This window comes from Sturnus vulgaris, chromosome 17, assembly GCF_052056855.1.
Source record: "Sturnus vulgaris isolate bStuVul1 chromosome 17, bStuVul1.hap1, whole genome shotgun sequence".
In the NCBI taxonomy this organism is placed as follows: domain Eukaryota; kingdom Metazoa; phylum Chordata; class Aves; order Passeriformes; family Sturnidae; genus Sturnus; species Sturnus vulgaris.
In genome coordinates this window covers 7,801,695-7,815,755 of record NC_142259.1, presented here as the reverse complement: position 1 = coordinate 7,815,755, position 14,061 = coordinate 7,801,695, and the positions used below count along the sequence as shown (strand labels likewise).

At 48.7% G+C, this 14,061-nt stretch overlaps 1 protein-coding gene across 1 annotated transcript; it reads right to left on the bottom strand.

The window, feature by feature from the left end:
* Positions 1-551: 551 nt before the first annotated feature.
* On the bottom strand, positions 552-13,388 carry LOC106861607 (BPI fold-containing family B member 4-like). Its single transcript, XM_014890087.2, has 15 exons — positions 10,698-13,388; positions 9,834-9,948; positions 9,307-9,411; positions 8,906-9,061; positions 7,287-7,350; positions 6,882-6,945; positions 6,357-6,448; positions 5,229-5,402; positions 4,565-4,618; positions 3,813-3,980; positions 3,634-3,701; positions 2,508-2,550; positions 1,983-2,046; positions 1,538-1,614; positions 552-990 (listed from the first exon to the last, which is right to left on the bottom strand). Exons 1-15 carry the CDS (start codon positions 10,807-10,809, stop codon positions 967-969), a joined length of 1,380 nt encoding a protein of 459 aa, XP_014745573.1. The 5' UTR covers positions 10,810-13,388; the 3' UTR covers positions 552-966.
* Positions 13,389-14,061: the final 673 nt, after the last annotated feature.

Here is a 14,061-nt window from a genome sequence, read left to right as displayed (position 1 = left end):
AAAACTGGTGTTGAAGAGGTCATTTAAAACCTGAGATTTGTTGTTCTTTTTTTTTTTTTTTTAACCCAGAATAATCTGGGCTTTTTAAAATCCAAAATGCTGCGATCCTTGTCACTGTGGCATGCAGAAACCAACAGGCTGTGTGTGACATCAGCCTAAGCAGAGGTGGCTCTGTCAGGCAGAGGGATGCTCTCCAGGGCTATCAGACCCCTCAGTCCTCTGGAAAGGAAGATTTCCCTCCAGATTCTATTAGGAAATTCTACATGACCTTTGGAAATTCGATTTAATTTTGATTTCTGCTTGTAGATTAGCATTTAGTCAGCAGGTTATCAGGCCAGGAGGAGCCACTGAAAGTTCAATTTTTTTCTTAGGAAGTTCAAGTGGGAAGAATTTCCAAACCCAAACTCAAAATGTCACAGAGGAACCAGATCCCAGAATGGAGGCAGGACAGAAGCTCACCCTGAAAAGCATCAGAAACCACAACCTCATTCCAAGCACTAAAAAAGTAGGAACATTTATTAAAAGATTTACATGACAAATGTATTCTGAGATCCCACTCAGCACTTCACACCCTCCTGGACAAGGATCGGGAGATTCACTTCAGAAGCCACATGCAACAAATTCACTTTTTCATTCTATCAGGACAAGTTTTACCTCCTCAGAACAAATTTCCCAATTCCACTGCAGCATCACATTTAACTGCAGTGACTGTGACCCCAAAATCACACCAACATCTCTAAATAAATATTTGTACACAGAGCTGCCAGTCAGGTTTGGCTTACGCAAGTGTCAAACTCTACTCACATAAGCCAATTCACTTTAAAGTGTCTCAAATATTATCAAGAATATTGAATCAAGTTTGGTAAAGAAAAGCATAAAAGATAATGCTGGTCCTGGCATTCCATCCTTGCTGCTCTCATCCTCTCTCTGCCCTCACAGTCCTCTCCATGCCTCAGGCTCCACAGCTCACACCAGAAACAATATCAGGCCCTGAAGGAGAGCAGGGAGAAACACAAACACAAACACATTATCTCCCATCAAGGGATATTGGTTCACAACACACAGCAACGACAGAACCCTCCTGCAAAAGTCCTCATGTCCAGTTTGTAATAAGGAGGTCACAGAACTGTTTGGGGAGTGTTGGGGAATATCCTGGCTCCTCCAGGACACCTCCAGAGTGAACTGGGCTGGAACTTGGGGCAATTCAAGACTCTTAGAATGGTGCCACTGGAGAGGGCTTGCCTGAATGCCTGGATCCACATCCCACTGAGTTCTCCAGAAATAAAAGAGGGCCTGGACAGAGAACTGGGACCTGCCCCAGTGGCTGAGCACTGCTCATGATGCAGCTGGGTCCACACCTTGTGTGGGCATCACATCCTCAGGTAGCATTCCCTGACCTGAGGGAGGTCAGACAGAGTAGCCCTTTCAGTCTTTCAGGGATTAAAATCTACAGCTCTGGCACACACAGCCATCACTGACAGGTCCTGTGAACAGCCCTGGTGCCTTGCAGGAAGGAACAGCCCATCCCAGCACTCACCGCTTTTATCTGGAAATCCACATTCACTAAGGGGATGTGCAGCACCTTTGGCAGTGGGATCCCGATGCTCAGGGCACCTGCAGGGGACAGACAGGTCCTCACATGCTGAGCCAGCTCCCACCATGACAGAGCTGCTCCAGGGAGGGCACAGGGAGCAGCTTCTCAGGGCCATCACTGTGAGCTTGGCTTTCCTTAGGTTCTCCATCACTGACTGATGCTGGGGTGGGATGGTGCAAATATAAGGTTGGACTTTTAACAACATCCTCAAAATGGGGATTGCAGGGTTTTGATGGCTCCAGCACTCCTAGTACATCTTACAAACACACACACACACACACACACACACACACACACACACACACACACACAAACACACAACCTCCTCTTCCCTCCTTGCCCAGAGCCCAAAGTGCTCCCAACATTACGGCCATCCAGGTCACCTTACCATTGATCACAGGCAGGAATGTTTCCACAAGCAAACTGCTGCAGTGGGGCTTCAGGGTGGAGATCTGAATCACAGAAAGAACAACCATGTGAGCAGCATTGCCTGGCCCATGCCAGGAACAAGCAGGACCCTTGGGACTGCAAACCACTGGCCAGACACAGCAAAAGAACAGTCCCTCTTCTCTTTAAAGTGAATCTACTTTTCTTCTTCAATTTCAATCTTTCCTTTAGAAAAACTTCTGCCTCATGATGCTTCTGCTGCAGCTTGATGTGAGCTTTGCCCAAGCAGGGGCGAATAAACAGATTTCAGCTTTATATTTTCTTTATTAGAAAAGGCAGAAGGGAAAAAGAAACCCCAGCAACAGAGGAATTTCTACAACCTACACCACAGAGCGGCTACCAGCTCTGACCCTCAGCAGGGGTAATCCACCACAGCATCCCACAGCCACTGCCTGGCTCCCTCCCTCCCCAAGAGCTTGGCTGCTCTCCTTGCCCAGTAAAGCCCAGACTAGTGTTAGAGACTTACATTACTGATACCAACATCAGAAGAATCCAAGGAGATGGAAGTGCTGCAGGGAAAGGAGAGCAAACAGCAGGTCAGACACAAGGCACCAGCCAGGGCTCACAGCCAGACCCCAGCCACCTCCAAGCACACTCAGCCCATGGGCAGAGGCCCACAAAGGGACACCTGCATTGTAACACAAAATCAGGAACTGGAACACTTGCAAGAGAGAAAAGAAAATTGGAAAATAAATGTTTAACCTAATATTAATTTGCTTGTCAGTGATGCAGCACTGCAGCAGGGCACACACAGCTCCTGGCTGTGCCTTCCCTCTCCCTGCCCAGATTATTCACTTTCAGGAAGGATGCAGCTCCTGGCCAGCTGAGAGCAGAGCTTCTGGAACCCCGTGGCAGGGGGGTTGGAACTGGATGATGTTTAAGATCCCTTCCAACCCAAACCATTCTGTGAGTCTAGGTAAAAGCACACAGTCTGGATTTAAGGACCTGGTGAATTTGCTACAGCTCCTCATCTATCACTGCAATCACACGACTATCCATACCTAAAATGGATGCTTTATTTCCACTTTCAATTTCTCTTTTCTAGTTCTATTGAATCTTGTTATACCCTTGTCTATTGAATTAAAAACCTTTTGAAGCATTTCTATTCCCCATATCCCTGCATACAAGCTATGCCAATTTTGCTTCTAAATCCAGCTCTTTGACAAGCTAAATGGCCCCAAATCCTCAAACCTCCTGCTATAAGGAATGCTCTCCAATCTTTAATCATACCTTGACTGGCATTAATGACAGCACTTTCCTTTACTGCTTTATCATTCATATCCAATATCAGGCATTTCAAACCACTGCCCAGGATCAAAGTCAAGCCGACAGTCTTACAATTATTCAGGTTACCTCATTCCTCCTTGTTATAAAACTGACACACTTTTCCTCCAGCCTCTTAAAACTTTCCAACTGCTGCAATCCTTCCTGAACTACCCCATCTGCCTTATGCCATCAGTCAGGTATGAAATTCTCACATTCAGGAGATGAAATGTCTGGTTTACAGACACGGAAAACTTTTCAAGTCAGGAGCCCTAGAGCCAACACTGCAGCACAGAGGATGTTCCCACCTGTAGGAGGGGACAGCTCACCTGCCCAAGGCCAGCTGCAGCACCAGCCTGCCCCCAACAATCGACACACGGACATTCAGAGCAAGGTCCTGCAAGCAGAGGGGAGAGGATCAGCACAGGGAAACATCCCATCCCCATCCCAGCCACTCACCCAGCTGGCTGCAGGCTGCACCCCTGGAGCCAACTCCATCCACACTTACAGCCTTCAGCAGCAGGAAGTTGAGGATGGATCCATCTAAGTGGTTGCTGAACAGCTGAATCAGGACTGAAAGCTTGACACTGGCTTTGTTTTCTTCTAAGAGGATGAGCGGGTTCCCTCTCAACACCAGTTTGATGCTCAGAGGACTGGTCCCACTGCAGGCAGAGCACTGTGGGGATTGGGGATGCATGGAGGTGGCTGCTGGCACCCCACACACCAGCCAGGCAGGGGACTGGCAGTCCTTGGGCAGACACTCAGAGTCCCATAGCTCCACAGGGCTTCCCTAAGGTCACACACACCCTGGACAAGCCAAATTTACAGAGCAGATAGGTCTGGCAGCAGGGATCAGCTCTCCATGCTCAGGGCATAAGGGAATGAGGAAGGGAAGGTGGACACAGAGGGGCTGTGGGTGTCAGAGGGAGCCCAAGAAATAGGATACACCAGACAAGGAAACAGGAGATATTTATCAGCTATATCAATGGCTACAAGCTGAGAGAAGGCTTTCCCCTGGTCAGGGAGCAGGAGAAGGCTGGAACAGACAATGGCACACAGGAGAGCAGGTACAGGCTCTACAAACCCCCAGTGCCTTCTCCCACTCCCGTCAGATGGTCAGGCAGCAGGACAGGCTCAGCCCGTGCTGGTGCAAGACGAGGGGAGCACAAGACTGGGGACCTTTGGCAAGGGCATGATGGCACATCCAGGTGTATCCTGGGGAGATTTACACAAACCCTTGTGCCAGAACAAGTTCCTCACCCCGGCAGGAGCGATGGTCCCCACGGCTTCACGCAGGCGGCTGGCACCAGAGAACTGTGGGGACAGAAGCACCAGCAGCCCTGGTGAGCTGATTTCAACAACACCCATCCTGCCAGGGCCACCCCATTACACAGCACCCTGAGCTCCCCATCGTGCCCATTGCTCCCCAGCTGTCTGGGTGACTCCTGGTAGTTGTTAGGGTGACAGCACCCAGCCATGGAAGGTGATGTCCCCCCAAGAGGTTTTCAACACCTGCCAGTGTGTGGACCCCTAACATTTCCCATTGGAAGGAGAGATCAGAGGCATGGGAAATGCAAACACCCAAGGAATGGCACTGCAGACATGCAATGTCTTTTCTCAGTGGCACTTTGCAGACTCCTTGGAACGGGTCACAGCCTGCAGGAGTCTCTGGTACAACCAGTACACAACTGGTGTCAACTGGAGTCCCCAGGGGTGTCCTTACAGACACGAGCACAGCTGGGCAGTGTGGGTGCTATTACAGCTCTCTGAGAAGGGCAGGGGGGAGGCAGTGCTGGGGTTGAGCCAGGGAGCAAACACAGTGCACACACCCTGGGACAGGCACAAACAGAGCCGAGGCCAGGCTGATGCCTGTCCCTTGTCACTCGCTCCAGTGTGAAATACAGGCCCTGTGTGCTGTACTCACAACATCTGGCGTGCAGGGGAAGGTCTGTGGTGGCAGCTGGAGCAGGAGGGACAGCACTGCGTTGAGGAAGCTCTGGCGTATCACCAAGAGCAGGAGCCTGTCCATCAGAGGAGGCAAAGCAGAGGGGGATGAGTCGTGGGCGATGGTGCTGCCTCCCACCTGCTTCACCACACCCTGCAAAGACAGGTGACACAGACATCGGTCCTCAAAGTCCTCAGATGCTCACAGGAGTGCCGTGCCAGCAGCACAGCCCTCCCTCCTCTCCTCAGAGCTTTGGGAAAGCAAAGGACTCGGAGCAGTTCTCTCTGTTTCATCCATGGCAGGAGCTGGTAAAGCTGAGCCTGTGTAACTGAGGTGTTATTAGCTAATAGCATATTTTGTCCAAATCCCAAATCCCTGCTTCACTTCGTCCTTCAGGTCTCACTCCAAGCACCGAGGGGTGATGGGGATGCACCCAGACCTCCCTCCAGCTCCACAGAGACCCACACTGACACCGACTTTTTGCTAAGGAGATAATTCTGACCATCCTGGAGGCTTGGGGGGCAAAGGCTCCTCCCAATGAAATCATTGCACCAAAGCCAGTGCAGCAGCATTGGTTTCACAGGCTGTAGTGCTTGCTATCAGCCCCTGCACCTCTTTAGTGCTCGTGTCCCACTTGCTTCTCTCCAGCTGCTTGGTTTTTTTTAAGCTCTTCTGTTTGCAAGTAGTTTGCTTTTTACTGCTTTTTTTTTTTCCCTCCACAGTGAGACAGAAGTAAAAAATACATCAATTAGCCTGGTTTAGCATTCACCCATCACAGAGACTGAACAGCAAAGGCAAAAAGCACCAACACGAGGGCAAGAGACACAAGGAAAACTGCTCATCCCACAAGAAGGAGAACTGCTCATCCCAGCAGCTACATCCAACAGACACAGCCCCAGGCAGACTCAGGGTAAGATGGCATACAGAGCAGAAGAAGAAAAGCACACACAGAGCTTAGTGGTGATTTGGATAAAGACCTAAGCACTTAGGAGCTGCATTTCCAGGACAAGTCATTAGCCCAGCTCCTTGTGGGATTCTACAGCTCCCATGGGATGAGGTGAGCACACTGAAAGGTAATGCCCAGCCACAGTCCCAGTGTTAACTTACATCTAAATCCAGTCCAAGGAACTTGCCAGAGGTGTAGGGGATGCTGGCCAGCTGGTAGTGGATCGTTCCTGCTGTGCCAACTGGGATCACTGCTACACACAGGAAAAGGATTGTTACAGCACCAGGAAATCAGCAGCAACACAACCTACCCTGACCCCAAAGGCCACCAGCCCCCACACCCACAAACAGCTCCAAGCATTCAGGGCTGAGGGATGCCTGCTGCTACTCCAAAAGGCCAGAACATCCCCAAATTCAGCTTGGTAGGATCTGCCTTTGGGATGTAATACAAAAAGAGCATCAAAGACAATAATAAAAATCTGAAGGTGATGCATAAAAATGGAACAAGGAGGGCCGAGGTGAGAGCAGCTCATTGGAATGCTGGGGTGTGAATTCCAGGCTCAACAACAGCCCTGCAGAAGTGCTGGACTTCTCTTGATGCACTGAGGCACTTGGCATGGGAAATGGGTCTTGTTCCCACTGTGGAAGCACAGGGAAGCAGTGCCTCACCCTCCACAAGCAACCCACCATTGAGAGTGCTCAGGAGATGGATGTTCACGAGGTTCATCACGATATCAACCACGGGACAGAGCTGCAACACAAAGCAGGAATGTGACTGCTCAACCCCCCTCACCACCATCACCCACAGCCTGCCCACACTCCCTCCTTTCCCCTCCAGGGAAAAACTTGCGTGGCAATAGACACAGCTGGGATGCTCTGAAAGACTTGGGGCAGGGGAGCATCCCTGGAGCTGTGGGACCACACAGAAGGGGAATGTTCTGATCTGGGGAACATCTGAGGGCAACAGCCCTGTGGACACCCCAGCCCCATGGCCCGTGTACAGAGACAGTGGATCTTGCTGTGGCCTTGTAATCAGTTTTTCCCAATATTTCTGTGTTTCAGCTGTGAAAGAGGGACAATCCTCAGCCGTACCAAAGCGGGCAGAGTCGCTGTCAGCTGGCGAAGCACCAGCTCATTCACTGACAGGGTGAGCAGGCTGGAAAAGAAAGGGAAAAAAACTCCAAATCAGCACAAACAAAGCTCCAGGACAGGAGACAAAAAGATCTCCAGCCTTCCTTTTACATTCTCCTACACCCTCAGTCATCCCTTCAGGGCCAGTGGCTGATGTTTGCCAGAGCAGGGGCTGGAGCAAAAGAGCCACTTACCCCACTGAGGGGAGAATTTGACTCACTGCCATTAAGGTTGGAAAAGACATCTAAAATTATCAAGTCCAACCATCATCTCTGCACCACTACCATGTTCCCCACTAAACCATGTCCTCAAGTGCCATAGCCACATTTTTTTATCACTTCCAGGGGTGGTGTCTCTACCACTTTCCCGGGCAGCCTGTTCCGATGCTCGACAACCACTTATGTGAAGAAATTTTCCCTTCAGCTCTCAAGCTGCTTTCACTGCATGAAAAGAGTGAGCCTCTCACAGCCTAACCTTGTGTTTGGTATCTCCCTCTGGTATTTAAATCAGTGCTGTAGTTAAGGGAAGAGGGAGCTGTTAGGAAATATCTTCATGTTAGTTACTGGGAACAAACAATTTGCATCTGGAATAACAAGAGGGGAAATCTGCTGTGTGACATTTCCATGCTGCTGCTGAACAACTCGCTCAGGACGTGCAGTGCCTGCAGCAGCACAGAGGCAGTTTTGTCTGATAATCAATATATTTCTGGACTGTTGAGTTGGCAAGACACAGACAGCAGGAATTCATAGAGCACCTGTTATTTATGCCCAAATTCTGCCTACAAATGCATCTGAGGAGCTGCCATGAAGTCATCTGTGTGTATCTACACTTCCCTTGCCCCCCCTCAAGAGTTTACTTCCTGCAAACTGTCACTTTAATCTTGCTAAAAATTAAAACATGACCCCCAGAGCAGATAAGCTGTGTTCCTCTGTTCACTCACACAGCATTTTTCAAAGCAGCTGCTGCAGTGATTGAAATATAAAGCATAATGCAAAAATTAATTATGAGAATTTCTATGAACCTGAAAAGTGAGTAATTCAAAAGCAATAGAAGAAAACATTTCCCATGATCAATTTACTGCTGCGTTCATCAATACATGAAGTCAGCCAATCCTTGCTGTCAAGAATTTAATCAGACTGAGCAAGAGATGGGACATTTGCATGGAATTACACACAGCCACAGCAGTCAGAGGGAAACTCCACATGCCGGGCATTCTCCTGGGACAGCAGCCAAAGGCAGAGTACAAAACCAGGGAAGGTAATAGTCCTGTTTTCCTGGAATTCTCCCAGCCCTATTACTCCTATCCCTTGGATATCGATTCTCTAGCTAAGTCTAGAGAAAGTGTGTTGGGAAAGGTACCAAACTTCATGCTTCAGATCTTAAAATTTTCACAGGCAAAGAGGGCAAATTAACCCTCATTCCACTGAAGCAAGTGGCATTGGCAATAGGAAAGAAATTCCATCCCTGAGGCCTGGCTCTGTATCAGCTGAGCACTGTCTGTGTCCTGGCACACTGTCCATATTGTTGGATAAAGAGGAGGAGATTGCACATAACAGAACCATAAATCCACAGGCACTTACCCAGAAAGGACTTTGATCTTTATGGCCCCAAGAATGCAGAGGCAGTCTTCAGTGACAACCTGGAATGTGCCAGATTCAAAATTGGTGCATTTAATGTTTGCAGTAATGTTCACCTCCACTAAGATATCAATGAGTTCTGAGAGCAGGCCAACCAAGCTGCAAAAAACCAAATGGGATTATTCCATCTCTCAGCCTGTACCCAGAGAACCTCACCAAAGCCAGGAGAAACAGACTTCTCCTTCATCCCCTGCAGACCATTACCAATGCCACAGGTCATCTTTTGGCATCTGTTTTGCTCTGTGACTTTATTATAAGCAAGAAACCACTCAAAATCCTTAAGAGATGTAAAATACGTCAGGGTAGGGATTTCCCCCAACATCCATCCTGAGTCCCCCACTCACCAGTTGCCCCTGAGCTGCAGCTTTGCCCCGATGGTCAGCTGGACCCCAATCCCTGGCAGCAGCACCACCGACAGCCTGGGCACCCGGACCTTGATGAGGTGCAGGCTGTGAACAACAGCAAAGGCTGGCACAAATTAAAAACACCTTCCAGCAGCCGAGCAGCTGTACCCGGGGGGACCTACAGCACCCCAGCCACCTCCAGCTGGAGGCACAAGGATAAGAGACAGCTGACTACAAGAAGGCAGCCTAGAACCAGAGAGCCATCTGCTTTTTGCCTCCGTGGTCCCTTTTCCCTCTCTCAGTGCTGTCAGGCATTAACAGCACTCCCAGAGCTGTCATTCTGCACCTGCACCCATAACCTGCAGTGTCCTTTGCCACCCACACTGCGACCACACAGACATTATTCAGGTCAGAATTTCAGTGCCATGCTAAAACAAGGGTAACAGCCCAGGCCAGCCACGCCAGGGGCAGCTCAGCTCATCTTTTCAGAGCTGATGCTGAAGGTGCACTCACAGTGAAGCACTTACTCCGTGATGCTGGTGGGAGAGTCCTGCTGACTCCCTTCACCCATGATGTTGGGAACCACGAGCCCCTGCAGGTGCTGTTGGATGAGCCCATTGTGAATTATGGCATCTGAGAGAACTGGAAAACATCTGTGCATGAGGGCCAGCACGGGCAGCAGTGACCTCTCCCCATTCAGGCAGATCCATCCTGGCACAGCAAAGCCCCTCTACTCCCCAGAATTCCCCAGGGAGACATCAGCTGTCTCCATGCAGTCATATAACACAGGGATGGTATTTTACAACTTTGGTGCAATAAACCAAAGCAGGCCTTGGTGAAGTAAACAGGAGGGGCAGCAGTGGAAAGCATCCCACACTCCAATTTAAATGTCACATTTTGGCTGTGCACTGCCAGGAACACCAGTGACCCCACTCACAGGCTGGGCTTCCACAACAACTCATTTCCCCTTTGTCAAGGGTTTTTATTTGTTGATTTTTGCCTGTTTATTTTTGCTTTTGGAGTTTTTTAGTAGAAGCAACTTGAAACAAGCCTGAACATTGCAAATATTATTATGTCTGCTACTTCACAGCAGCTGTTTGTCAAATATCAGCTGTTCCAATATGGAAATGAGAAACTGAGACAAAAAGAGGAAATAACCCAGATCTAGCCCTGAAATTCTGCGTGGCTGCTTGGAGCTGAAACATGCCCCAGTTGTGGAGCAGAGATTTCCCTGACTCATGAATCTGGTGATGGCTCTCAGAGGCTCTGAGCGAAGTCTGCAGCCCTGAGGAATTATGAAATAAAGATGAAAACACTCAGGAAATTTTACTGCCCATCATAGTCCCACAGAGCTCTCAAAGCAAACACAACGTGTGTATTTTTGTAGTTACCATTCTGCATTGCCTGTGGGCTGACAGCACAGGACAGACCAGACAACACTTCCTGCGAGGGCGAGAGGAGGCCACAGAAAAAGATGATGCCAAAAAGCTTCAAAACCATCATCTCCACAAGATTCCCCTGCTGGCAAGGGAGACATCAGAGGGGACAGTGAGGAAAAGAACTCTCAGAAGTGGCCCCAGTGTTTTTATGAGGAAAGAAGTCAAGAAAGGAATTCTTTATTCTTTATCCAGATCAGAGGAAGCTCTGCTCAAGCCCAGGGCAACAGAACCTTCTTCATGTCCACACACATGGACAGGCTCCATGTGTGGGTCAATAAAAGCCCTTTCCTCATCCCTCGTGATTGGCCAAAATGTTCACACAAAAAAACCCAAATTTGATGTTTAAGTTACTTCTGTATCCCTGCGATGTACAGTTACAGGTGTTTTGGTGAGGGGCTTTGCTAAGGGAAGCATCCGAGGATTATCTGTACTCCTTCTACCTTTCAAAAGCAATAAACTAAAAGCACAAGTGATAAAAATAAGCTAGCTAGAAGTTACAACTTAATAATTACTAGCATAAAGTTAGTTATGGCATAGCAGACATAGGGAGGTGATCAGGAGCTTGGTGCCCAGCACAATCTCCAACCAAAGCAGACAAGCACTTCCAGAGGGAGGACCCTGCCACTGCACCTGGCACCTGGCACCACACAACCAGCACACAGAGGATGTTACCTGACTCAGCTGCAGCCAGCTGGGATGGGCTCTTGGCTCCACTCAGGCTCCCCTGGACTCCTCAAGACTCTGCGATGTCCTTTTCCCCCCACAGCTGAGATGAAAGAAGTGGCCCTTTTATAAAAGCTGCAGCCAGGCTGACACACCTCTTCCACTCAGCCTCCCTGGCCCAGGAGCAGCCATCCCTTTGCTCCTGCTCCTTGAAGCAACACCCAGCTGCCACCTCTCGTGATTGATACGAGGAAACGTCACCACTGCCCTGAGCAGCTGCCGTTCCCCTCTGTGGCCTGGATCACTCAGATGCTGCTTTTCCCCTCACCCCCAATCTGTCTTAAAAAGGATGCCCTGCAATGGTGGATCCAGTGGGGATCCCTATGCTTTGAGGAAAACCACTTTTTTAGGAAATTGTGGGAGTTAGTGAAGTATCTGAACCTGGCAGAAGGCTGATGGGGCTGCCTGTGCAGGGAGGCAGCACACAGAGCACAGGAACATGGGTTCAAGGAGACTTAGAGTAGGAAACTATCCACCTTTGCCAATCCCTGAGGAGGTGTGAGATTAAAAGACTCATTCCTGTTTCAAGTGGAATCCTGGGAAAAGATTTTTTTTTACAAAAAGCAATGTGGAGAGTTGCAGAGATCTGATAAAGGTTGTCATTTAGATTGATTTCAGATGGATCTGTAAAGTGTAAAGAACCCACTGTAAAAAATGAAGTTGTATTGAAATGCACAAAGCCACAATAAACATAATTTTGAATAAGCAACACTTATGGTAGCTGAACACTGGTAGCAGCAACATGGATTTCAAAGGAAAGTCTCATCCTGCAAGAATGACACTCTCACCCCTCAGCAGATGCCTTGGCTGGGTTTAGCAGAAGTTTCCATTGTGCAGGGACCCAGGAAGATTTTATCTGGGCACTTTGTTTGGGTCTGGTCACCCGTGTTCCACTGGGATGGACTGGGGGAAACTGGGCAGCAAAGAGCTGCTGAGAGAGCTGGGGAGCCAGAGAGGGGCCAGTGTGCTCAGCCTCATGGAACATGGAGCAGCAGAGATAGAATCATTCTCCACAAACATGGGACAGGAGAGGGAGAGGAGAGAGGGAGGAGAGCTGCCTGGGCTCAGGGACAAGGCTGGCACAGGAACAAACACAAACTGAGACATCCAAGCTGAAGTTAGGAGAAAGCTGTTACCACCACTGTGAGTTTAGGGCTAGTTGTCCCCTGGGAATACAGAAGGCAGAAAAATATACTCAGGATGCTCTTCAATAGTGCACAAGGTGTGTTCTTGCAGCAGCAAAGTGCTTGCACTGAGTCCCTCAGCATGTGCTGCCCTGGGCTCAGGCTCAATGGAGCAAACTTTTGCTTGTCATAGAAACTTGTTTTCTTTAACACTCAACTAGGACTGCATTGGATGTGCTGGTGACCATCTAGCCCCCAAAACAGGGGTTGAACTAGATGATCTTAAAGGGCCACCTATCCATGCTGCTCCTTTCTTGTCGCCTTTCAAAGATCCAAACACAGCAGGCTGAGCAGTCACCGTGAACACACCCACAGTGAAGTGCTCATGAGACTGCTCCAGCCACGTACAGGCTGCAGGAATATCACTGCTTGCAAAAGCCAGCTGCTGAGCATGAACAAATGTGGTTTTCCAGCAGGTTTCAGAGTGCCCCTGTGTGTGCAGTAAGCACCTGAGTCGCCGTGTACGTGCACAGTCACGCACTCCCAGGGATCCTCTCACTGTTCCATGGCAAGAGGCAGAGATCCATGTCCTCACACACATCCTGAAACACACCTGAACCACGGCACTGACAGCAGCTGTGAGGAACGTGGCTCATTTCACACACCCTGTCCATATTTCTTCTTGCTCTGTGACTTTTTCCTCCTCAGTCACATCCCTTGTCACATCCCTTGTCTCCCCTCTCATGCGCCCATATTTCATCCTCTCCTTGCAGCAGTGATTTAGATATCACTTACCAGGAGGCTGCATTCAGTCCTGCAGTGACAAGAGGAGATATATTAAAATAAAGCATTGCAAGAAATTGTAGAAGAGATTGTCTCAACACAACTGCTGGAAAACAGAAGGGCTCAAGGAAAGACCAACATCCACAGAGAAGAAAAGCTCCAGAGCAGCCTCTGGCATCCCCAGGCTTGAGGTTCTGCAAGAAGGCAGGTTCAACAGCAACAGGATCTTTAGAGGAATAATATTAAACTCATTAAATATAATAATTTATTAAATATTATTACATTAACTAATTTTTTTCTGTAATATTCAGAACCGTGGAAGCCTAGGGAAAACTTAGGAGAATTGCACCATACAGGTCAAATTAAAATGCCGAGCAATGTTGAAGATGAAATAAAGTCAGAATTTTTGCACTACATTTTAATGACAGACGGTAGTTTTGAGACATTTGCAGGCTACAGGAGCTCAACTTTTCTTTCCTGTTATGTGACAAAAAAAAAAAATTAAAAACTAAAAGGAGTAACCTCAGACTGTTAAAATTCTTTAATGGGCAAATAGTAACTCGTTATTAGGAGTATACATTAACTGAATCTTCTCTCGAGGCGAAAAGCCTAAATCTGGTGGCAGGACTTGCAGCCTGTGATGGAGCTGCTTTGTACAGATCTTCAGCCTTTTCCCTCTCAGAGGC